We start from the raw sequence: 27375 nt of genomic DNA on the forward strand, positions 1-27375 counted from the left end.
AACATTACATTTCTACATTTCAAAAGTAGTTCATGATAAGGCGTTCTTTCTTCTGCAGAGATATGGAGAAGTAAAAAATTTTTTTTTTTTTTTTTTGCCCTTATCACCACAATTTCCAGTGAAAAGCTAAATGGAGTGATCAAGTCATTCTATCTTAATTCAAAGCTCACATTCCTTTTCAGGTTATGCACATGGTGTGACTGTGGACATACTGTGTATTGCAGTCTTTAAACATAAATATATCCAAAGCTATTTCCTTGACACATATTATTATCATCAAAGCCATCATAGTCACTTTTGCTAAAGCATTTTGCATTTCAAGATTTATTTATTTATTTTTTTACATTTGAGTTGTTTTTAAAATTCGGTTTAGCAACGACACACACTCATGAAGAAAAACCCCCTCAATTATTTCTTTAAATATTTAATTTTAGGCGATTATTGTTAAATTTGAAGTTACTTCACCCAACAGTACCTCATAATAAAGGTAAAGACGATAACAACTGGATACTTTTATTTTATTTTATCTGACTTCTTCATGTTGTGCTGCTGCCGTAGCAAAAGTCTTTTTAAAAACACTCACTTTATACAGAACGCCCCAAAAACATACACACTGGCACATGCATACATAGACTCACTCAGTGTGTGAAAATAAAACTATACAATATTTCTCACACAATATATCTCTGGCATCCTCCTTCTATTCAATCACAAGCAAGATTAGGATCAGCATTCAACCGATTCCTAGTACCACACATGCATGTCATTTATGTAAGCTATAGAGACACTGCGTAACGCGTCATCATTCAGAAGCCACGCCCAAGACGGGGGAAAACAGAAAGCCCCCCTCCAATCCTGGCGTTCTCCTATGTCACGTGCATGGTTGCATGTTGCACTGCAGAAAAAGATCGTATATACGGAAGATGAACACTCCAACTTACTTCCTTGACAGCTAGATCCACATTTTTCTTCTCGCCAATTCTCAATGGCTTCCTTGTTTTGCTCAGGAGTACAAAAAAACTTCAACTGGCGATTTTTTACATTTGTTGTCTGCGCAGCCCCACCACACAACAGCTTTTAGCTATGTTTAATTCAAGGAAAATGACGCTGGTGTGTGGAAATGAACGGAGCTTTTCCCCCGTGATGGGCGTGGCCTATTTCATGCAGTGTCTCTATAGATCTGTTTGTCCTCATCGCTTTAGTATTGAAACGGACCATTGAAAAGTGTGAATAGCTGTAATACAAGCCACCTGGTTCAACCACATAGAAGAAACTATGGCCAGGATTACATTTAGACAATAGAATTGGATAATAGTGTTGGTTTCCCTATCAATGATATCAAGTGTTCTGTTTTCCAGCCCTATGCTAGTATATGTGGTACTGCGGTGATGTGTCGGAGTTAAAGTCCGTGACTATGTCAATAAAGCGGTGTAAAAATGAGGTATATGTCCATGTTAATAATGTATTCTATTCCCCATAAAACATGTAAGAGATGAGGAAATCTCAATAGAAGAAATAGAGTTAAACATTTTAACGTGTTAACCTTTTTGTTACATGTTCTACAAGTATTGACGCTGATTGTTTACATTTTTGCTTTGCTCTTCCTTTGTAAGTGCAAATGTGTACAAGCTCAAAAATAAGTTTAGTTATATACATCAAGCACCGTTGGTGAAGTCGCTTCGGCAGCACTATTTAGTCATCCATTTTTTTTCCAGCAATTCTCGTGTTAGTTCACAAACTGCTTATTTTCATTTAGTTTGGCACTCAACGGCTAACTCATTTTATATCCATCTTTTTCATTCTTACAGTAATCTGTGCAGCTATATCCTTAATGTAATCTAAAGTGATTCTGCTCAGCTATCCAGCTCTGCTCAAACAGCAGATCTAGGTACTGCTCTTCTCGTTATTGCTGAAAATGTAACTAATTAACATCCTACATTATGACACTTGGATGTCATCATTGCCCTTGATTATAATTTCCCCTGCCTGTGTCAGTGAGAGACACAGAGAGCAGAGCAAGACCCCAACGCTGACTCCAGATCAGCTTCAACTCTGTGTCAGTGAGACACAGAGAGCAGAGCAAGACCCCAACGCTGACTCCAGATCAGCTTCAAGGGCCTTCCTATTTACACTATTTTATACTAGCTCCTAGGGCAGATCTGCCATCTCCTGGTACTTAAACAGCATTCAAGAAAAACACCACCCTCAGAAACTCTACTATAACATCCATCTGTCAAGTTTAGTGCATTCCAGGAGTTATTTTGTGATGAGGTGTCAGAATTTTCTTTGTTGTTGTGCACACTTCCCCCTCAACCTGCCTCGTCTACTTCTTCTTCAGCTACTTATTTCCTACATTTCCCAGAATGACTTTCAACAACCCCAGAGAACGTGCGTGAACTGAACAGCTGTTGGTGTTACATGACAAGTATAGTTAGTAGAGGATATTGGATACTGTCTTCGGTTCTCGTCCAGGCTGCGTAAACACTGGAGAGTCAGCCTCTATTTATGATCTTATGTTTGTTGTTGATTTTCTCTCTTTTTTAAACTGTATAATTTGTTGTGTGATGTTGATAATATGTATGTACTCTATGGACGCCCTGTGTGTCTGGAATACAGTTTGAATTTAATTGAATTGAATATCCAGTGGATACTACTAGTTTTTCCACTTTCAATAACTTGTCAAGCAAATAAGTTCTTCCTCTTCCAGTAACCACAATTATATTCATCAGTATGCTTTTAGTTATTTACTTTATAAGTTAATGAAGGTGGAGAAGCAATTATCCACCCGATATCTTATATCCAAAATCAAGCGAGATAATACGAGATTTGCCAGTTCAGAGAAAGAGAGTCACGCCCCTTACTCAAAAACACAGGTCTTGTGGCTGCACTGCATTCTGGTCTATTGAGGCTACTGTGGGTGGAGGAAACACTGCCTCTTGTGGGTGGAGGAAACACTGCCTCTTCTAGATGGATTTCTCCCTGTGTAACTGTTGCACGTCGGGGGACTGACACTAAAACCTGACCATTGATTGTACTTTTATTAATTATTAAATTCCTATTCAAGTCCATGTAGCTATGAAATATCTTGATAGGATGATACATGGCCAGTGACAATAACAAAAACAGACCACTAAACAAGAAAATGACCCAAGAAATGCAAGGTACATTGAGCCAATAGCTGTTTTAGGGTGGATTTTTCCTTAAATTGCGCTTGGTCATGATTCACAACAGATAAATAATTGAACAGGGGATCACAGAATACTGTCACCATGACAGAGCAAAAAGCATTTTCTTTGCACTGTCACACCTGTTGCACCTGGTTACTGACTGTTACACCTGGCAATCTCAACAAGAGGCAAGAGGGAGGCAAGCATGTTGGCATTCAGACCTGCAGTTCCAAATCACACACAGCTGATACAGGACAGCTGTTCATTTGTGTTTCTTTATATTTTGGTTATTTTCTATTATTACATTTTTTGTTTCGCTTAATGAAGTGCGAAGTTTTGATGTAATTATGGCTTAAAATGAGCTTTGCCCCTGATCTGACTTGTTATGATACCGATACAAAACAAGCTCTGTATCTGTAGGTAAGGCAGTAAAAATTCTAAATCATGACATCCTGTTAGGCCATGTTCAGACTAGGAGGCCAAATCTGATTTGTGAACTTTAGTGACCTATTAATGACTTTATCCAGATTGGTTTTATGAGTCTGGATGCTCCAAGTCTGATTTGTGTCACTTGTCCTAAACCACATATGGAGGTCTGGACACACAGATCCGACTTGAAAATCAGATTTGTGGCAGTGTGGACACAGTCCCAAATCAGATTTGGGAAACCAATCAAGATAATTGCCTCTCCTATGCTTAGCTAATTCCTTTTCCACTTTTACTTAACTTACTAAATAGCTCTGTGCTGTTTTTAGCTTGTTTTTATCTGGTCTTTTATCTACCGTAAAGCACCTTGAGATTTGTTTTACATTTTAAAGTGTGCTATATAAATTAAAGCCATTATTATTATTATTATTATTATAATGATGATTAATGACTTTATCAGCAAATCAGATTTGCCTGTAATGTGAACATGGCCTTAGACTCAGAGGTGCCAATAAATGACTTATACAATCAAAGTTCATCAACACCCTGCTTTGCTGTATCAACTTCAGGACAAACATTACATAACAGATCAAAGCACTATACCATTCCAGCATCCGTTGGTAGAATGGGAATTTGATTGGAGCAGCTTGTGTGAAGTTCCAGTTGGCTTCAAGGTGCTGTAAGCACTAACAGTGATATGACACACAGCAGCAATACGCTACGATAGCCTGAGATGCGCACGACGTTAACGAGCGTTAGTCCAGTAGGCTATGAGTGAATAACTTTGTGTCATGCTATGCTTCCCCCCATAGCCTACAGCAGTGGTTCCCAAACTGGGGTATGCATACCCCTAGGGGGTACGTGGAGGTACTACAGGGGGTAATTGAGAGAAAGGGGAACATGTAAAAATGTAAACATAAATCATGAAAATAAATTTAACTTAATGAAATAAATCTGCTCAGGAGGCACTAATTGCAACGCTTTCACTCAATTTCTTATTTTGTAATTCTGAGGGCATCTTTCATTCATTGCATGTGATAGTTTTCTCTTGCCGTTTTAAGCAACATGTCGTAGTCGGGTAAAGGGAGTACTTGGATTCAGAAATCAGGGAAAGGGGGAACTTGGATTCAGAAATCAGGGAAAGGGGGTACTGATGTAGAACATCTGGCCGACAGCAACGCACTGTCCCACTGCATCACAAGGGCAATGACCCATCACTTACAGTCAATCCAGGATCCTCAACCTCCCACCCCTTCTTCACAACATCAACATAATCCACCATAGAAAAACACCAACACACTATTTCAACTATTACTGTCGCATACAAGACAATACACCTGTAAGAAGACCTATTCCCCAAATAGGGCAGTGACATTTGCATGGAATAATGATAGTAGTAATAATAATAATAATAATAAATCATGATAATAATGATCCACCTCTGCGACAAAATTTCAAGAAACAAGCATGAATTCGCTATTATGCCAGGCAGCATGTGTGTTACTGATGACATCACTGATGACTACATCATCCGTCATTTGGCTGCTGGCCACTGATGATGTTATTTTGTCCTCAGGGTTGTGAGTCAGTCAGACAGCTTCAGACAGAGCTGGATTTAGGCCGGCAGCCAGCTAGCTGCCTGGCAAAGTAGGCGAACCTATGTCAGGCATCAATTTGTGACAGACACTCTGATGGTGAGTGATTTCACTCGAGCAATTGTGATATCAGTAATGTCATCAGTGAGCGATGTCATCGGTGATGTCATCAGTGAGTGATGTCATCGGCGATGCCACTCGGCGCATTTTGAGGGTTGTGAGTCAGCGTCCGACCTCCCGACAGAGCCAGCAGGCCAGCAGCCAGCTGCCTGGCAAAGAAGGCGTGGATCAGTGAATCTAACGGGTGGATGTAAACATGGTGTTGCCATAGTTACAGTAGGTGTATTGCGTTGGTGTGGTGCTGTAGCTGGATGCAATGCAGGTCACGTGACAACACTCTCCTGAGGAGGGGTCAAGGGTCAAGATCTGTCTGCAGCGGAGGAGGGAGGCTGAGGAGGAGGAGGAGGAGGAGGAGGAGGAGTCTTCTCACTCTCTCTCTGGTCACACTCCTCACTGCCAGAACAAGACAGAAACACAAATAGGAGATGGGGAACAAGTAAGGGTTAATGCACGATGAGGTGTCCATTATCAGAAATGAATGGACGACGCGGAGGCGTTTCGCCGAGGACGGTTGCTTCCGCGAAGTTCATTCATTTCTGATAATGGACACCTCGAAGGGCATTAAACCCGCTTATACCATGGTCACTTGCCAAAGAAACAATACAAGACCATTCATTTATATTTTCATGCATTTTGCAATCAAAATCTAGTTTTCATAACCTTGAATATGAGTTGAGAACCGGCGAGACAAAATAGTCCCCTCGGCTGCTGAAGATTAGGCTATCATTGTATAAAATGGATTACTTGATTACTTAAAGGAACACTCTGCCCATTTTCAACCAGCTTTGTATCATTAGAACATCAGTAGTATATCAGAAAACTGTAAACGATTTTGAAGTCTGTCATTTAATTTGACAGTTATTGACTGTTAAAGTGTGGTCCACACTAACTCAAATTAATAACTCATTAACTCAAATCAACTCTCAATAACTGTCAAACTAGATGAATGATGAATAGTTTGACAGTTATTGAGAGTTGATTTGAGTTAATGAGTTATTAATTTGAGTTAGTGTGGACCAGTGATGTCACTGGTCCACACTTTAACAGTCAATAACTGTCAAATTAAATGACAGACTTCAAAACAGTTTACAGTTTTCTGATATACTACTGATGTTCTAATGATACAAAGCTGGTTGAAAATGGGCGGAGTGTTCCTTTAATGTCTGCGGGTCTTATAGACGTAAATGGCGCATGCCACGCTTGGAGTAGACTGAAAACTATCTGAAGCTTTCTATGTTGGAGTCCAGGTATGTTTTACAAGGACGTCTCTCAGTGTGTTTTCAAGATTCAAGATTCAAGATTATTTTATTTATCCCAAGGGAAATTTGTCTTGGACATACATACGGCTGCTACATACAAAACAACAGTGCAAACCACAAGACAGTGCAAACATGTGCAAACATACAATTAAAGTGCAAGTGCATCATAGTTACATTAGATGCTTATTATGACCCGTGTTGCTGTTAACTGCCCATTTCGTTGTTTTCTTTTTGTTGATCTCGTCTTTTTCCTCTTCCACTTGATTTGTATCAGTGATAGAGGCAGCGCGCGCTCTTGCAAAGCGCCTGGCTGGCTTTCTGCAAAGTTGTAAACAGAGCTGGTTTGACAGTTGACAGCTGAGAGCCCGGCTTCTGTCAGCTGACAACAACAGCAGATCTCCGAAAACGACAGATTTCTAAATAGCCTTGTTTTAATCAACTGAGCACACAGGGGTAATCTAAATAGTTACTTTGACCGGCTCAATTTTTTTCTAAACTTATAAAAGTGCCATATTAACCCTTAACGGTGGTATAGAGCTCAAACGGCTCTGTCGTGATCCTGGCGCATTGATATGAACAATGAACAGACCATTTAGCTAGGTGTACATTATCACTGTACATTATCACAAATTAATGGACACCTTGCAGCCAATCAGAATCCAGTATTCACCCAGACCATGGTATAACAGGGATTAACAAGCGAGAAAGTAACAGACACCACATGTGTTGGTTGCCCCGTTTGTATTTTCTCGTTTGTCTGCGCTGGTGCGGGGGAACGGGAGGTGTGGGAGATTGTATTTTTGGTCCAATGTGCACATTTGCTTCTCATCACTAGACAGTAAGAAAGATACCTGTCTCCGCTCTGCGTGATGAGCCTCCTGCAGGTCTCCATCTGAACGTCCAGTCCTCTCTTCATGGAGCACATCTCCATGTACTCGTGCAGGTGCCGGTTCATGTCACTCTTGGCTGTTTGCAACTCCAGCTGCAGTCACAGACATGCAGTTGGAGATATGCACACACACACACATATAGTGTACATGCATGCCAACGAAACCATGCACGTTCAATGACAATCAAGTGTGTACACCTATGGCGTAGCTACGGGTGCGCCTGGGTGTGCCAATGCCACGTTCTACGTTTTACGCTCTATGTTTTTTGTGTTTTATGTTTTATGGGGACAACGGATGGAAATTAGCCTCGTGCTAAATCCGGCAATTTTTACACTTTTACTATGTTCCAGGTTTTACTATCTGTTCTGTGGTTTCTGTGTTCATTAATTTTGCACTGTCCCGTCCAAATAAACGAATAAAATAAAATAAATAAAACCCACACAGGCAGCTGGCACACCCAAAAAGAAAGGGGGAAAAAATAAAGCTGTCATGCACAGCCTGTCATGCGTAAGTGTCCGACTGTCCTGCTATGACTCTGTGCCCCAGAGCATCAACTAGCTAAGCTGTCTAGTAAAGGAAACAAATGCAGCTGCAGCGCAATATCTTCCATGTTGTTTTCTAGTTATTATAATAACAATTTCCAAAAACAGCATTTGTTTTGTATTTTGTGTATTTCAAATGAAAGACTATTTTTCCAGTATTTTCCCAGGGCTCCCTTGAAAAGAGGTTTCGATTTCAATGGGACTCACATGGTTAAATTAAGCAATATATCACGAGAGCAAGTGTGTTGTGGTGAATATATCCCGCTGATAAGCTGTTATCCCACGAGGCCGCAGGCCGAGTGGGATAACAGTTTATCAGCGGGATATATTCCACAACACACGCTGCTCGAGTGCTATATTGCTTTTATAAAACGGTTTCCAAGTATAATAATATAATAATAATAATACTATAAGTCCGACTGGCATCGTATTCTGATAGAGTCAGTTGAAACACTACTGTAAGGCGGGACCTCTAGCAAGAAGATAGACGTGCGGGTGATTTGATTGGATCGTTCTGGAGACTGAAGTCGACATTGGCCAATCCTGCCGCTTGCTGACACCAGACACCAGACACCAGAGCCGTATGCCGACACCAAGTAACGTTACGTCTTATTTAGAAATGCGGGGTTAAGAGTGAGGGCGCGCGAGAGAGGGGTTAAGACATTAGCCCGCGTCTATTCTTGTACAAAACATAATTTTCTGCGAAGTATTAGTAAAGTTATAAGCGAAGATCGATTCACAAGGATCTGAAAACTGTCTCCGCCATTTTGTTTTTGAGGTAACCAAAGCCTAAGAGAGTTGCGCCATCATGCGTCTGGCTGCAAGCGAGTAGCTTTTTGTTTTGACACTACTGTAAGGCGGGACCTCTAGCAAGAAGATAGACGTGCGGGTGATTTGATTGGATCGTTCTGGAGACTGAAGTTGACATTGGCCAATCCTGGCGCTTGCTGAGAAGCTGAGAGCTTTCTGGAAAGCCCAACACGGAGCTCGAGCGCAGAGCTGCCTTTTAGTAAGAGAGTTGCCATGGCAACCAATAACCCATGGCCATGGGTTATTGAACTCGGTTACTGGAATTATACAATGGCTGTGAACCAATCAGATTGCTTGATTTGAGAGAGCCGTTTTATAATAAATGATAAATAAATACATAAAAATTATTTACTTTTTTTTATATATATACTATTTACTTTTGTTAAAATATATATATACAAAAATATTGTTAAAATATCGTATCGTATCGTTATCGTGAACCCAATATCGTGTATCGTATCGTATCGTGAAATTAGTGTATCGTGACACCCCTAGCGCCAAATCAAGAAGACATGAAACAGAGCTCGCTTTTAAGCTTTTTCCACAAAGGCAAGAAACGTCGCATTGATGAGGAAGAAGATGACTCGTCGCCCCTCCCCCTCAACAAGTGCTGCTTCACGGCTTGTAGTGCACCCGTTCCCACACCTGTATTGTTGGTGGACAGTGGAGAGACAGACGATGATGAAGACGATGCAGCCGAAACAATGACGTTAATAACAGAGGGGGGACGCAGCAAAAAACACACCGGTGGTTTGTGCAGCAGCAGTGAGAGGACACTGAGAACGCTACAGATCTCTCTGCAGTAGACGAACCTGCATGCCAACCAAACTTGCGTTGTTCCCCGACTACATTCGAACACTCATTGGAAAAAGTAGGTGAGACTTTTTTGAGACACCAAAGTGGTTTTACATGTTGCCAAAAAATACAATTTCATTGACTGCTTCTACCTGCTAATAATGAGTGAGAAAAGGAGCAAACATTGATGGTTATAATATTCCTCTAAATCTGGCTTGAAAAGGCCTAAATGGTTCACCCCCTGGCACACCCTGTCTTTCTGTGGCACACCCAATGTGCCAAGTCTGGCTACGCCAGTGGTGTACATGCAAGCGCCCGCGGGCGCATACACACACACACACACACACACACACACACACACACACACACACACACACACACACACACACACACACACACACACACACACACACACACACACACACACACACACACACACACACACACACACGCACGCACACACACACGTAAGTCTCACCTCAATCTGGTCGATTGTCTCCTGGTACTCCTTCTCCCGAGACTTGAAAAGACATTCTGTGTCGTTAATCACCTTCTCCAAACAGTCCTCCTGCTGAAGAGAGAGAGAGAAAGAGTGAGATGGAGGGAGAGAGAGAGAGAGAGAGAGAGAGAAAGAGTGAGATGGAGGGAGAGAGAGAGAGAGAGAGAGAGAGAAAGAGTGAGATGGAGGGAGAGAGGGAGAGAGAGAGAGAGAGAAAGAGAGAGATGGAGGGAGAGAGAGGGAGAGAGAGAGAGAGAGAGAGAGAGAAAGAGATGCATTGTTCCATGTTGGTTTATGAATGGATGGAAGTATATTGAGTTTAGGAGGAGGTAGTCTCAGTTTCCAGACGTTTGGTGAGCGGCGCCAACAGCGCCACCTAACCACCAAACAGTACAGTACAACAGTAGTGAAACGGATTAAGACTGAGAGCTGAGTCTAAGGAGGAGGAGGAAATGGAGTGGAAGGACACTTAGCAGTATACAGAACATGTGTTTGTGTGCCAAGCGCCCCATAATCAGACACCACGTTATGTCCACTTACACTACTGTTAAAACACAGCTGTCTTTGTCCTACCAGCTCATCAAATTACACTGACCAATGCAACTCCTCGTTTTGAAGGGACAGCAGATGGTTCAAATAGCTGAAAACAAACACCTACATGCATTTCCTGGAAACAAACATACTGAAAACCAACTGGATGGAGACTGCATCTGTTTGTGCACGTGTGCAGTAGGGGTGGGAATCACCAGATGCCCACGATACGATACTAAAACGATACTTGAGTCACGATACGATAGTATTGTGATATTGCGATATCGCCGATATTGCGATATATTGAATATTGCGATATTTCGATATATTGTCTAACTCCTTTTCCTACCTTTTCCTTGACCTCACCGGAAGTAAAACATGCAGTGTTTTTTTGTTTTGTTTTGTTTTTGCCCCACATGTAGGCTACATTATTAAGCTTCTCTGGACTCAATACACCACTGCAGGGGCGGACTGCAACATCGGGCGCTTTGGGCAAATGCCCGGTGGCCTGGCATGGCCTGGCCTGCAATTTTTTTTTTTTTTTTTATATATCGATACTTGGCGTCCAAATATAGATAGAATATCGTCAGGCAAAATATCACGATACTATGGTGTATCGATTTTTTCCCCCACCCCTAGTGTGCAGTGTGCAGTGTGTGTGCAGTGTATGTGCAGTGTGCAGTGTGTGTGCAGTGTGTGTGTGCAGTGTGTGTGCAGTGTGTGTGCAGTGTGTGTGCAGTGTGTGTGCAGTGTGCAGTGTGTGTGCAGTGTGTGTGCAGTGTGCAGTGTGTGTGCAGTGTGTGTGCAGTGTATGTGCAGTGTGCAGTGTGTGTGCAGTGTGTGTGCAGTGTGCAGTGTGTGTGTGTGTGTGTGCTTTAAGAGAGCGATGCACTGAAGTGGCCGTGTCGGTGTAGAGCAGTGAAGGTCAGTGGACTGGGCAGTGAGTGATGCAGCTGAATCAGACGGTCGATGCCTGAGGCCAAACCCCAACTGACCACCATTAGCCTTTCGCTCTGCACACTCTGCACGACTCCGTTAATGACATCAGCTACCGAGTGCACCAGCTGGCCGTAAAAAAGTAGGTCTTAACTCTTACGCCGGTCTTAGCTACGCCCGACGATGTGATTTGAATTCACACCGAGTGCACCAAGCCTGACTTACCACGGTCGTAGCTGCACCCGGGCTGCGGACGTGCGCGTTCACGTGAATACGTGCTTGTTGCCAAGCAGCACACTTCTCTCAGACGAGCTCGAGACAGCTGACAGACAGCTCCAACTCAGCTCAAACTTATAGAGTTGTTTTCAAAGCATAGAAACGTTCTCACAGCTCAATTTAACAGCGCCAACACAAACAAACAGAAACAAGATGCATGGGATTTGATCACAAGTGCAATCAGTACTGAATGCGATGGCAGACTGCGCACTGCGGGCAGTTGACGAAGTCAGGAAGAAATGGAAAGATCTTCCGACGCATCAGCTTTTAAAAACCGGAGGTCCTGCGCCCAAAACGTCCATTTACAGCACACATCGATCGATATTTTTGGAGATGAATCCCCCGCATCACAGGACTGAACGGCACTGACAGCACAGAGCTGTCAGAGAGGGGAGGAGGCATCATTGCAGCAAAGGACCGCGGGCCGGATTCGAAGCCGGGTCACTGCTGTACATGGTACCAAGTGATGAGCCACTGGGGCGCCCCAAGATGAGTAATAGTAAATATTATTAGACATACATACAAACAATGTGGTCTGTATGCCTATGAGTGCATGATTTTTATCACCCAGTCATGCACAAAAAAAATCTGAATTTGCATACAGATTGGAGAAAAAAAACGATTTGGAAGTGGTCATCCTGACAGGTTTACACTGTGGAAATTATACATTTTGCATATCAGATCAAGACAAGAGCTGCAGAAACGAGTGTGTACGCAGACTCAAATAAATACAGTCACAGGAGACTGCTAAAGCTGTGTTCACACCGAGATATTTATGTTTCTCTCTGTCGCTCGATTCAACCCTTTGGAATCGCTCTGTCGCTCTGTTTAAATCGCTCGTCAACAGGCACAATAATTGACGGACATCTGGGGGCTATAACGTTACGCAATGTCATGATGTTTGTCCACTACGAGCCACCGTAGTTGTTTACAAGCTAAGCCTATCAGCGTGCTCCTAACGTGAGCTCTATACCGGTAGTACAGACTTCACTTCATGTCAGCTCTCAGCCTGTCAATCAGCTGTCAATGCGGTTTGTTGCCACACAATAAACCAGTGGTTTGTGCCAAGCCAGTGTGATCCTTGACTCACTCTCACACGGCAGCCAATCAGCATTGAACAGCGAGCGACTGATGCCAGCGTATTTTCGCTCTAGTTGGGATATTTCATCTCGGGCGACGAGCGAATTTTCTCCCTATCGCTCTGTCTCTGTCGCTCGGACGCCCAGCGATTTTTCTCCCGGGCGAATATACGCTCAATCGCTCGTTTGCATTGACTTTGTATGTAAACTCGATGCCAGCGAAAAACTTTAATAGGTCGGTGTGAACGCAGCTTAAGAGGAATTTCCTGGACACACAACGATGTGATCTAATAAAGAGAAATCCTTGAGATCAGAGCCCAGAAATGGTGTTACTGTAAAATGACAACTGTGACCTTAGCCTACCTCTCCTGGCTGGTGGGTGGGGTCAGTAGGCAGAGTGCATCCTGGAAAGTCCTCCCAGAGAAGCAGCGTCTCTTCAGTCTCCTCCCAGGCCAGACTGTCACAGTCATCCTCAAACTCACATTCCCGCCTGCAATAAACACACCCACACCAGTTTTGGGCAAGTTACTTTCAAAATGTAATATACTACATATTACTAGTTACTTTAATTTGAAAGTAATAAGCTACTTTACAATATTACTTTCTCTGTAGAGTAACTCGTTACTTATTACAATACTTTTGCATTACTTTTACCAAAACAACAGCAGCAGCAGAATGACATCGCCGCCCAGGAACCATCCCAAAAAATAATTTCAACCGCCTTGAAGTCAGTGTAAACAATCCAAAATTCTATATGTTATTCTTTTCCTTTGTTATTGTCATCTATAGTGGTTATTTGCATAAAAACACACAGTTTGATTAGGAAATTATTGTATCTTTTTTAAATATGTGCTTTGATTTAATAAAATGTAACTCAATTTGTAACTTGAGTTACTTGACAAAGTAACTGGTATAATATTACTGAAATCCTATAAGTAATAAGTTATATTACTGAGTTACTGCTAAAACATGTAATATGTTACTTTTGTAATGAGTTACCCCCAACACTGACCCACACACAAACAACGAGTCCAAGAGCAGCACTGATCCACACTTACATTATACGATAGATCGGCAATATGGCCCCGCCCCCTTTTAGGGGGAGAACACAAGGCGATCGCCGTTGACTTCAATGTAAAATAGCAGTACCAAAAGAAACCATAGAAAAATAACAGAATTAATCTCGTTTATTAATGACACAATTGACACCATGACATGACAATATATTACAACTCGTCTGGCCATAGAATGTGCAAGATACACCGGAAATATGACTTTGACCCATCTCAAATCATGTGACTCATGTCACATATTTACATTACAGCCCCGAGCCAAGTAGCCTACAACGACGCTGGGCTCCACTACAACAGCATTTAATGTCGGAAGGCTAAATCGACAACAGGCGGACACCGGAATTACAGGTCAGAGACGGGACATGAGTTACATGATTTTAGATGGGTCAAAGTCATATTTCTGATGATGTATCTTGCGCATTGTGTGGCCGGCTGAGTTTTTTTTTTTTTTTTGGTACTGCTATTTTACTAGGGGTGGGGGGGGAAATCGATTCTTAGATGCACCGAGATGCGGACGTGGACGATTATTAATCGATTCACAAATGTCAATAATCAATTTTTTTAACGTTAGTTGTAACGTGATGTTAACGGAACGAAAAAGGCGGAACCAAACTGCGAGCGCGAGACAGCGCCCGGACAGTTTACGGCGTGGTGCAGCCGAAAGCAAACCAAACGCATGTGAAGATGGCAGAATATGAAATCAGACACACCGGCTGTAGTTGCTCCCAACCAGCCAACAATCAAGCAAGCAAGCAATGCTATCAAAGCATCCACCCAACTCGGAAAGGGCGAAACGAATCACAAAATCCATTGCAACTTTTTTTGCTATGGATATACGCCCGTACTCAGTCGTTGAGAACCAGGGATTCCGCGCTATGTCGCGCACGTTGGAGCCGAGTTACATCGTCCCATCTCGCCGTTTTTTGATCCCCAGACTGTTCAATGAGACCAAAGCCGAAGTTATGGACTCACTGAAGAAAGCTGGTAGGATATCTCCAACTTGTGATGTGTGGATCAGATCATCCATTGTTACTGCGCACTTCATCACTGAACACTGACAGTGGCAGCTAGCGTCTCATGGACTCCGAACAAGAGTGATGACTGAGAGCCACACGGGTGCAAATGTGACGGAGCTGTTACAACATGTAGGAGAAGGGATTCAGAATATGCTGAAGTGGAGTTAATTTACTACAAGGATGCTGCTACAGGCACAACTGGCACACTTGTGTTTATTTTCCTGTTGGTTCTTTGCAATGCTGGGAAATATGTTGGCAAATGTAACCTTCCAGTTGACACATCAATTCCATTTGCTTTTTTAATAACAGATAATCGTGATGTGCCTAGAGATTCCCACCCCGATATTTATATTTATATATATATTTATATTTTACAATGAAGTCAACGGCGAGAGGCTTGTGTTTCCCCCCCTAAAAGGGGGCGAGACCATGTGCCGCCTACAAAATGACGTATTGCCGATGCATCGTATACTCCGACTCATCACATGATCAACACAGTCTGGCCACTCACAGGTGGTTCAGCATCCTCTGCATCTCCTCGTTGATCTGATTGGCCGATGAGCCGCCGCAGTGCTCTTCCTCTTTAGTCCCGCCCCCGTCGCTTTCCGAGGTGCTGAGGGGGTCGTCACACTCGCTCCCGTTGAAAGACACGGGGGTTTGTTTCCGGCGACAGTTTGGAACCTGAGGATTCAGTCAGAGATATATTCAGGATTCAGCTTAACGATCAGGGGCCGGGTGCACCAACTGGTCTTACGACTGGTCTTAAGCTAAGTCGGTCGTAACTTTACGACCTAACAGCTACGCCGGTTGCACCAACAGGGCGTAAGCCTTTTTCTCACTAAGACCGGGTGTAAATATTATGCCTAGTCCAGAGCAGGCGTAAGGTGCAGTATAGACGGTTTTCACCTGTGTGTTGCGCAATAGCTACAACCCCTCAGCACTCTGGCTGTATTCAGACCCGAGTTATAAACTGGAAACCGGAGTACATTATAAACGTTATAAATATAGTCACGTTATAAACAACTAACCAATGCTGGGGGTCCGTATGGAAAGTGGAAATCGAAATGGTTAAAAGTTCAATCAATTTGGTCATTCAGTGGCGTTTTACTGCCATTTAAAGTAACGACAAGTAACAGTTAGCCGCTAACATTAGCCACACTATTACAGCCGATTACCCATCAGCGGAGCGTCATTTGACGTCAGCACACTCTTCTAATCTAAACAGGTCGCGTGCCGCATTCCAGTGGGCATTCCCATGTTTTCACATGGACGTGCATCGCTACGACCGGCGTAGTTAAGACCAGACGTAAGCCCTGTTGGTGCAACAGGCGTAAGTCCACTCTAAAGACTGGTCTTAACTAATGGCATAGTTAAGACCCGTTGGTGCAACCGGCCCCAGATGACCGCCATGGACTCACAGTATAAATGACTCATGTACACTGGGCAGCTGTGAGCCGTACCTGGTACATCTGGATGACATCCTCACAGTTCCTCTGCTGGGCGACGTCACACAGGCGAGCGGTGATGTCGATCCTGCGGCAGATGTCCATGTCCACCTTCATGGCCTTCTCCTGGATCTTACTGTCCAGCTCTGACAAGTTCTGCCAAGAGGGTTGGAGGAGAGGGAGGGGGAGAAGGAAACTTAAAGGAACACTCTGCCCATTTTCAACCAGCTTTGTATCATTAGAACATCAATAGTATATCAGAAAACTGTAACGGTTTTGAAGTCTGTCATTTAATTTGACAGTTATTGAGTGTTAAAGTGTGGACCAGTGACGTCACTGGTCCCCACTAACTCAAATTAATAAATCATTAACTCAAATCAACTCCCAATAACTGTCAAACTATTCATCATTCATCTAGTTTGACAGTTATTGAGAGTTGATTTGAGTTAATGAGTTATTAATTTGAGTTAGTGTGGACCAGTGATGTCACTGGTCCACACTTTAACACTCAATAACTGTCAAATTAAATGACAGACTTCAAAACCGTTTACAGTTTTCTGATATACTACTGATGTTCTAATGATACAAAGCTGGTTGAAAATGGGCAGAGTGTTCCTTTAAGAGGAGTACCTACAATTACTCTAATAATTACTATAACATTAAAAATACATGATATTTGTTTGAATCTATATGTGTGGGAAACACAACCCAAAGCATAGTAGTAGGCGGTGCCACGAGCCGCCCATTGCGATGCAGAGGGCCAGTTCATTACTGTTAGTATTAGGGGTGTGGTTCGGTTCCATACGACACAGTGGTGTCATGGTTTGGTACGTTTTCGATACAGCGATAACTGCCTTTTCATCTGTCAATAAAGACACTTTCACAATTATGCACAGTGATTTGATTTCAGCCTATATCATTTCTAAAAGTAGATATTAATGATCAAACATTTCCATTTATGTAGCCTACAGTATTGATGTTTTTGTTTCAACTACAAACATAAATAAACGTCAACTTGAAACTATGTTTCAACTACCACACACAGCCTATAATATTATAGCCTATGTTTATAAAAAAAAAAAAATTGATCTCTGGACATATGAATCGATATCAAAGGATTAAAATAAAAATTGATTAAAAATCGGAGAATCGATTTTCTTAACGCAGCCCTACTCTCCACCCACCTTCCCCGCCTCCCCCTGACTCCATTACCTCCCCCCCTTCCACTGACACCCTTTTTCAAAGTATCCCAGATGACTCTCCCTTCTAATTCCCCCCTTTTCCCCTCCATTTTTTCCTCTAATTAGTTTTTTACTTGGTTATTTAGCAATTTATTATTTTTGCCATTCTTCTCTTATCCGTTTGATCAGATAGTTTTCTTTCCCCTTGTGTCCCGTCTCGTAGTATGTTGTCAAATGTTCACTTGATGTGTGTTGTTTATTGATGTTTTTTTTGCAAATTAAATGATTGGTTTCACTTTTTTGCATTTTCAGGCCGCAATAAGCAGAAGCAGCCATACTCAACTCCGTGGAGTGGGCGGAGTCAAAGGTCTGGAGTCTGACTCTGGACCATGGATGTATTAAAAGAACTGGATAGGGGATGTGCCACGCCCACCCATGCATTCGGACGGAGGCTGCTCACTGGTGCATGAAGCCATCATGGGGGGGTTTTCTTCCTGGTTTTACTTCCTGATTACTTCCTGAGCATGCGGCCCAAGGCGAAGTGCGCATGTGTGCCATGACGTGTTCCATGACGTCTCCCACCCCTCCCACCATGGATTGTATTACAAGAAGAAAATACACCCGTATACGGCTCTTAGTGGCTTCTGAAGAGAAAATGCCCCATAAAAAATTAGTTGATAATTAAAAGAGTCGTTTTATACTTTGAGTGACACCCGGAAAAAAATCCCCTGGGTTTAACAGTTGCCGGGGTCCCCATGCAAGTGGATGGGAATTTTCCTTTCTGGGCCGCATGGCGTCACGTGACTTGCAATACAGAGCTTCGCCACCATGTTCAAATGGCTTCACAGCCCAGTGCTATTCCTGGGGGCTTGGTCTGGACCCAGGCAAGCACTGTTTAGCAGTGAAAGATTTGTTGGGTTGAACCTAAAGCCGCGTACGTACATGGTTCAATAGGAATATGCGTACTGTTACAGTAGTTAGTATGCATAGCTAGGGGGATGTGTGTCTAGTATATCACTGTATTCACATTCACACACTGTGCTCACGTTGCTCACATTGCTCATGAGGCCTTTGAAGAGAACCAGCTCTGCCTTCATCTGCTGAACTCGGACAGCCAGCTCATCCTGACAGCCTTCACTCTCCTGCAGATCCTGCCCAACACAAATAGAGCCATGAGAGACATGCTGCACACACACAGGATATCCTGTCACAGCGTCGGCCATCTTTCCTGAAAATCATCTTTCCTGGAAATCAGAGATCAGATTGTGCCAATAGAGGTCATGAACAAAAACAATGCAGCCACACTGGGTTAGCGCGCGCACACACACACACACACACACACACACACACACACACACACAGACACAGACACAGACACAGACACAGACACACACACACACACACACACACACACACACACACACACACACACACACACACACACACACACACACACAGACACAGACACAGACACACACACACACACACACACACACACACACACACACACACACACACACACACACACACACACACACACACACACTGGATGATCTGGTCATCCCCTCTGACAGATTGTATCTCTGTTTGTTGATTTATTTATATGACAATATTGACCAGGCCCTTCAGAGCGCTGCCTTGCTGCATGTGGTCTGCACAACTGGGTCAGGTGCAGATTCCCGACAGTGGTGTACACACACACACACACACACACACACACACACACACACACACACACACACACACACACACACACACACACACACACACACACACACACACACAGACACACACACACACACACACACACACACACACACACACACACACACACACACACAGGAAATCAACAAAACGTTGGGCTCATACAGAAACTATATTAGGAAACCCTAATATGGCAATCAATTTGAGATGTAACAGAATATAATAATAATAATAATAATAAGCTCTATATCCGATTCAAAGTTGATGTTTTCTATTCTGTTTTAAATGAGAATAAGCCCCAAGCTCTTCATTGTTTGATGGCCAGTGATGAAGATAGAAAGGAAACCAAATGCTAAGAAGTGCAACATCTTTACACATGCCAAGATTTGAACCCTGCTACACAGAGGAAGCTAACTGACTATCAGAGAGCTTCCTGACCTGTTTGCCAATCATTCCTTCATACCAAACAGCTCTCAGATATAATTAAGCTGTGTCACCTCCATAATATCATAAAGGGCTACATCTATGCCATTTCACCACTATCACTGCACTGTTAGTAGGCCAGGAGATACACACATGGCATGCTATTATTAGCTTAGCTAAGCCTTTGGGTAAGCTTCACGCCCAACAATAGACCTTTTTCACTAACCCTGGACGCACCATATTGTTGACATACCGTCCTGCGCGCACACAGCGCTGCAGCTGACAACTAGTAACAGCCTTATTGTCGTTTCTGTTCCATTACAAAATAGCGATAGTGATGACAGCAATAAAAACCCCACAGTTGTTGTTTGTATGCTGCCGTTAATGCCTGTCATAAATAAACAAAAGAACGAGGTGAACAGACTTTGCTGTGAGGAGCTGTCAGAAAGTTTCACCTGTCTCTCCTAACTATCCACACCTCTCCTGTGCTGCTGACGTATCCTCCGTCTCGCTCCCTTCACGTCTGTGGACGGTAGAGATAGAAACAAACCACGGGGACTTTATTGCTGTCATTACTACAGCCATGCCTAACGCAGGTCACCATCCAAACACAATTGGAACGATACAGGTAACGCTAACGGCGGCTAGCTTCCTATAAACGCTGCTCCACACAGGCTGTCACTTTGAGAGCTGCAGCGTTATGTCGACAATATGGCGGCGGTGGGCGTGCCAGTACGTGAAGTGACGTCAATGGAATAAGGTCTATTGAGCGCGGTCATTTTCAGTGACTCAGGCTGATGTGAAAGCTGTCACCTCTGAGGTAAAGAGTCAGGCCTTCAGACACACTGAGGTAAAGAGTCAGGCCTTCAGACACACTGAGGTAAAGAGTCAGGCCTTCAGACACACTGAGGTAAAGAGTCAGGCCTTCAGACACACTGAGGTAAAGAGTCAGGCCGTCAGACACACTGCTGCACTGCTGGCCTCCAGCCCTGTTTTCATACAGCCTAGTGGACAAGCCATGCCCAAAACACACACACACACACACACACACACACACGCGCGCGCAAACGCACACACACACACACACACACACACACACGCAAACGCACACACACACACACACACACACACACACACACACACACACACACGCAAACGCACACGCACACACACACGCACACACACACACACACACAATTACCTCCTGTAGGTCCACAATCCTCTGCTGCAGGTCCACCCTCATAGTGTATTCCTCCTCCCATCTACAGGACAGCAATGAACATTACATGTTAACAATCTTCAATTACAGTCACCATCATTTGATTAGACAGATGAATTATAGATATAGATAATATAGATAGATAGATAGATAGATAGATAGATAGACAGAGAGAGAGAGAGAGAGAGAGAGAGAGAGAGAGAGAGAGAGAGTTTTAGAATGAGTTAGCCCAGTGATTAGTGTTGTAGAAAATTGAAGTTCCATTGGCATTTCCCAATCAATAAGTTATAAGCTATAATTGCATACGCATAATTAATGCTATGAGTTACCATGACATGACATCTCACACATATAGATTCACCCCAGTGGCTTTGAGGACTTCTCTCTTTTGCTGAGACCTTGGACAGTGCATCGTGTTCCATAACAATTGATAACAGTCTCCCGGTCAGACTGCACGACGCACACACATTTATCCCATTCCTCTCCCCCCTCTTTTCCTCCTCTCCCTGAGTATAAGTAATCCATGTCAACTGTCAGTCATGACTGAATATTTGGACTCTGTACATTGATCAGATGGTACATTGAGATTCAGTCACACCTATAATGCAGTTTATAGGAGAATGTTATGGCTTTAAATATACTTTCATAAGACAACTTTCTGGCTCTTGGTTTCATTCAATTTGGTTTATATAAGCTGTTATAATTATTATATAGCGGATGAGGAGTGGTGAATTTCCATTCTATAACAATTAGCTACAGTATATTTCACTAGGTGGGCTGGAGGAGGTGAGTGAGTGAGTGAGTGAGTGAGTCAGGGGCGTAGGCAGAAATTCAATTATGGGTGGGCCTGGATAAAATTGGGTGGGCCTGGAGGGGTGGGGCAATTGCATGACGAAATTTTGCACGCAAAGTGCGGAAAATTCCTAGATGTCAGGAAGTTGTCATGCATTAGACTCTGGAGATGATGTGCCCTGCGTTTTTAAGCTACAAAACCATTAGCTAGCAAGGCAGCAGCAAGTTTGCCTCTAGAAAACATTTTTTTTTGGGTGTGCCAGGACAAGAAGTGGGTGGGCCTGTGCCTACCCAGGCCCACCCGTAGATACGCCCCTGGAGTGAGTGAGTGAGTGAGTGAGTACTGACTGATTCACTGACTGACGGATTATGTGTTCTGATGAATTTTGTTTATGATGCATCCGACATGATTGGCCCATTAATCTGAGTGTTAATCCATTTAAAAGCCTGTGCCTTACAGCATATATGAGCTCAGGGGAAATCCACTCACTGCGGTGACTCTAGCCTTTTATACAATTGCTGTTTGAAATGCAGAACGCTGCGGCATAGCCAGAAGACCTTTAGGAATAATACCCAGTCTGAAACAAACCAAGCCACAAAGAAGGAGCTTGCTTTGCCGTTGTTAGGGAGCGATTGCTTGATCAGTAAGGTGAGAACGAGGAGAAAGATGAGAAGCGTTCCTTCCTTCTGCAAGCCGGCCGGCCCTCCTATCCAGCAACGACAGCTTGCAGTGCATCATGCTGCATTGCAGATACTGTCTGGAGCGTAGAGAGCGATGCGCAATGTTAAACAACTAGGCAGAGAGCGAGAGTGCAGGCAGAGAGAGAGAGAGAGAGAGAGAGAGAGAGAGAGAGAGAGAGAGAGAGAGAGAGAGAGAGAGAGAGAGGATAGATTGTGGGGTAAGGAGAAGAGAGAGAAAGGCCGACAGTGGAGACATGATAGACAGACTGATAGCAGGGAGGGAAGGGTTGAGAGGATGGGAGTGAGCAGCAGGCCGAGAGAGGAGAGGGGGGGACAGAGGAAGGATGAAGGGAGGGATGAGGGGGAAAGAGAGAAGTAGTCCTATCGTCTCCTTGAAAGAACAAACGTGGGATGGGTATATGGGCTGGAGCAAGGTGAAAGAAAGAAAGAAAGAAAGAAAGAAAGAAAGAAAGAAAGAAAGATGTAAAATGTACCGCAAGCGTTGCATTTTAAGTAATTTCTCTGTTTCTATACGTGTGCTTTATCTCCTTATTCTATTCACCTTATTCACCACGCCCACTTTTTCTTTCTTCCGCGTTCGACGCAACGTATTTGTTCTTCCGGTTCAGCGCGAGTTTGCGGCCATTTTCAAAATAAAACGTCAGTATGAATGAAGTTTGGCAACATTCAGAATTAAGCTACACTGCGGCCAACTTCAGTGACATGGTCATAACGTTACTGCTGCGAGGAGCCGATGGCTGTTACCCGGTCAGCATTTAACGTTAGTTACAAAAGCACGTCGACAGTGTTTTCTCACTGCCAGTAGCCTAACTACAGTAGAGTTTGACAGATAGCTAGTCCGACCGGTGTCAGCACAGTCAGCACTCCCGGTCCTCGCTGCTCGTTAAAGATTTCCAATAGGCGTTATTCTGATAAACTGGTCACATATATGTTACGTTCTCACCCGACAAATATTAAAACTTTAAAACAGTTTGGTTTTTTTTTTTAGCTTGAAAACAGCTTTTTGGCAAGTCTAAATGACTGCGGTAGGCGTACTCTACTTCCGTGTTTAAAACCGGAAAGAGGATTACAAAATGACGTCATGCAGAAGCGTCCTTGTATGGGCAAAGAATAAGGTGAATTTATGCTATACTACACTTTACAGGTAATGGAACAGATATCAGGGAGATAATCTAATTCTATATCAGGTGGGAATTCCAAGATCATGAATTTGAAGGTGAGATGCACATTTTAAATGTTCCCACCTGCACGGGCCAACGTGATCTAAACTCTACTAATGAGTTGGCAAAGACTAATTCCAGAAGGTTCAAAGGGTGAATAATAAACCCTATTCTTAGTTCATAAGTTCATAATGGGGCAGCTGTAACACACCGCCCGTGTGTGGGAGATGGAATGGAAACACTGGAGGAGAGGAGACAGAGATGGAATGGAAACACTCAAGTCACTCTCTATTAGTCCATAATACAGTATACACTAGGGATGCACACAATTAATCCAAACTCCATTAATTGCTTGTTAAGGATTTACTCCAGCAAAGAAAAATGACTCGATCGAAACAAAACATAAAAGCAACGTGCATTAGATGGTGTTTTCAAATCATTTTTCAATGATCCTCCAGAGGGCGCAATGATATCACTGTAACAGACTGTGTTCAGCGTGTATGCGAGGCTCTGTGTTTGTCCCCTCGAGAGTTGCCGTAGAATAGGAAGTGGGGGACTTTGCTGTTGACCACAGAGCCGGTGTTGACTCGTAGTGTGCTTAGTGCTAACGCTAGTCGCTAACTGAGAATGAATGTGGAAACGTGTTATAACGTTACAGCCTGACTCTCGTTTATTGTTTTAACAAAGTGTAAGTAATAGGCGGACCCGGACACTCGGCTACATCACTATAGCCCTTTTCAGACAAGTCATAAGATGCTGTTCAAGTAGAACAGTGTTCATTCGGATAAATTGACTCGCCTGGAGTAACCTCGCGTCGCAGTCTGCGTGGGTAAGTGAGCCCCTGCGGCCGTGACGGGGATTCTGGGCAAATGTTGACATGTCTAAAAAGTTATGCCTCCACGTTTTTTATGTGTTTCATAGCGTAGGCTATGCTATGCAATGCTGTGAGAAATATACAATAAGTTGCTGCTGCATAAATAAACGTTTTATTGAGGAAAAAACGCATTTGGTATGGTTTGGATTATTATTATTTTTTTATTACAATTGATTGATTGATTGTTAACGTTACCAATGATCGAGTTTGGAATTCGCGGAAAATGTGCATCCCTAGTATACATCCTTATGTCTGATCACACACGCACAAAAACACACACACACACACACACACACACACACACACACACGAGCACTTAGGTTTTGCCCTATGTCTTGTTCACAAAGAGCCCACTGTGCTGTGGTCAGGGGCCCTCTGTGAAGAACGCATGGCTGCTCAGTTGGACATAATATGAACTTGGCATTCAGAGATAGCGATGTCCACTCGGTGTCCTGGGACCAAACTCCATAACACCGTTTTCTATGACAGGAGGAAATACTTGTGGATGTATCTTCATTTTCTATCTCAACTTCCTGCTGCGAGCTTATTAAGTCCTCCTGAGTCAGTCAACTTCTGGGAAAGTTGATTTATTTCAACATGATTGATGACATCCCACAGGCTTTGACCTTCATTCTTCTTGATATTTAGCATGTATGAGTGTTCCTCTAATGCTTGATATATTTCTAGCAGCACCACCTGCCACTGTAGGCTGGGTCAGCAGGCTGGAGGTGATGGATGGAGGGGTGTTGTGCTGACTCTGCTTGTGCTGGAGACAGCTGCTCTCACACACCACCCTCTGTTTTATAGCTCCAGGCCTGCAGCCACTCACAGTAGAAGATAATACACCCACTTTAGTCGAGTCAACTACAGGCCAATTCCACTCTAAGTTGTGGACCTGTATGCCAGCCACCAATTAGACATCAGACCCCCCCATTTGATGACATCATCAGTGATGTCATAAATCTGACATCATCAGTGATGCCGGTCTTATTGGCCACACGGCAGCCGAGTTGCGGGCGAGTTCGAGCACTCCATGATGTGATCAGTGATGGTCACTCGAGCAATTGCGATGTCATCACTGTTGGGCAATTGTGCGCTGCTCACGCCAATAGACCCTTCTCACGGGGGCCATTTTGTGTCGAGAAGCCAGGGTAAACACAGGTGCAAGCAAAACACTAATGAGGGTTTCCAACTTCCACGATTGGGATTTGGAAACCCTCATTAGTGTTTTGCTCGCACCTGTGTTTACCCTGGCTTCTCGACACAAAATGGCCCCCGTGAGAAGGGTCTATAGAGCAATCCCAACAACCCCTCAAGGACCCCTGGGGGTCCCTGGACTCCACTTTGAGAACCACTGCTTTATGCCAATATAGTTACAATAAAAGATTTTTTTATGCAACTTACCTGCGTTTATACTCGTCTCGTTCCCTCTTCACTTTAGCCAAGACGTTGTACAAGGCTCTGATCTCCGGGGTGATGGTGTCGATCTGGACTCCCACTCCGTCGGGGTGCCTCCAGGACACCCCGGGGCTGGTCACGCGCTCCGGAACACCGGGGCCAAACTTGCGAGTGTGGTTGTAGGACCAGATGGTGCCGGGGAGGAACCGGGGTGGAGGGTTAGTAGTAGTGGACATCCCCGGGCCACAGCTGCTGTTGGAGGCCGTTTTAAACCCGGGGCCTCCTCCGCCTGGGGAGTCCACGCAAGGACTGGCCTGGCTGATGGTGATGGTGGGATTAGACGTGATGTACGGTTGTGTTGAGCCACCGGGCGTTGTTGTTATCAGCGGAGGGGTGAACAGCGTCGTAGGCCTCCTGGCGGAGTTGTTGGTGTTGTGGAACGGGAGGGAGCCGGGCCTGAGCGGTATCGTGCCGACGAATCCAGTCTGCACACCTGTCTCCTGGGTGTGCTGCGCCCTGCTGTCACAGCATCCACCCTGGCAACCTGAGCATCAGAACCAGAATCAGCTTTATTGGCACACAAGTATGCACACATAACACGGAATTTGACTCCAGTTTACGTTGCTCTCAATGTGCCCACACAGAAAAAGGTGTGCATACAAGCAAAAACAAACAAGGGACAGTGAGTTGACGGAGGTTCATTTAAACAAATTACAGTAACTGCTATTTACAATAATAAGTGTGATATAAAGTGTCTGTTATAAATATATAGGCTATATAAGAAACAAGACATTTGTACATTTGCCTATCACACTGGATTGTAAACAAGACTATAAGTCAGATATTTACCTTTGTTGGCATCCAACGCCTGTTGCAGCTGCTTCTCTAAGATCTTATTTCTTCGCTCTAATTCGTGCACTTTGGCCAGGAAGCAGCGGAACCTCAGGTTGAGCGTTTTCAGGACACTGATGTTGGAGCCCAGGTCGTTCCTGAGGGCCATGGCTGCGGGAGGCGGATGCACTGCAGCAGCGCGATGGTGCTGATGCTGATGGTGGCTGCTGTGATGGAGATACGGTGAGCTGCTCGGTGAGGGGGCGGTGATGAAAGTGAAGTCGGGCCCGGGCAGCAGCAGATCAGCAGGCCCCAGGAGCCCGGGCTGCTCACCGAGCAGAAACGGGTCCGGTCCACCACCGAAGACGGTGTAGTCGGGCAGGAGGGCCGAGGGGGAGTCCGGGTGGCTGGGTGCTTGGCTCTGCTGGTGGTGATGCTGTTGGAGATGCGTGTTGGCCCCCAACAAAGGATTCATGCTATGGTATGGGAAACTAAAGCGCTGCAGATCTGGCATGAACACAGACTGGCGAAATTATATTTAGGTTGGAAAGCGTGCCAGAAAGGACGTGTCCGCAAAAAGACCTGTATTTACCTGATGACGTAACGGTTTCTAATTCAGAATCGTATTCTTA

At 44.0% G+C, this 27375-nt stretch overlaps 1 protein-coding gene across 1 annotated transcript; it reads right to left on the reverse strand.

The window, feature by feature from the left end:
- Window positions 1–5357: 5357 nt before the first annotated feature.
- On the reverse strand, window positions 5358–27257 carry iffo1b (intermediate filament family orphan 1b; the record flags this gene model as incomplete). Its single annotated transcript, XM_083661441.1, has 11 exons — window positions 5358–5485; window positions 5679–5701; window positions 7419–7549; window positions 10083–10175; window positions 13289–13415; window positions 15526–15695; window positions 16475–16615; window positions 18696–18791; window positions 20969–21029; window positions 25919–26456; window positions 26762–27257. 11 exons carry the CDS (start codon window positions 27255–27257, stop codon window positions 5358–5360), a joined length of 2004 nt encoding a protein of 667 aa, XP_083517567.1.
- Window positions 27258–27375: the final 118 nt, after the last annotated feature.

The sequence above is a fragment of the Poromitra crassiceps genome (genome assembly GCF_964638095.1).
Source record: "Poromitra crassiceps genome assembly, chromosome: 26".
In the NCBI taxonomy this organism is placed as follows: Eukaryota; Metazoa; Chordata; class Actinopteri; order Beryciformes; family Melamphaidae; genus Poromitra; species Poromitra crassiceps.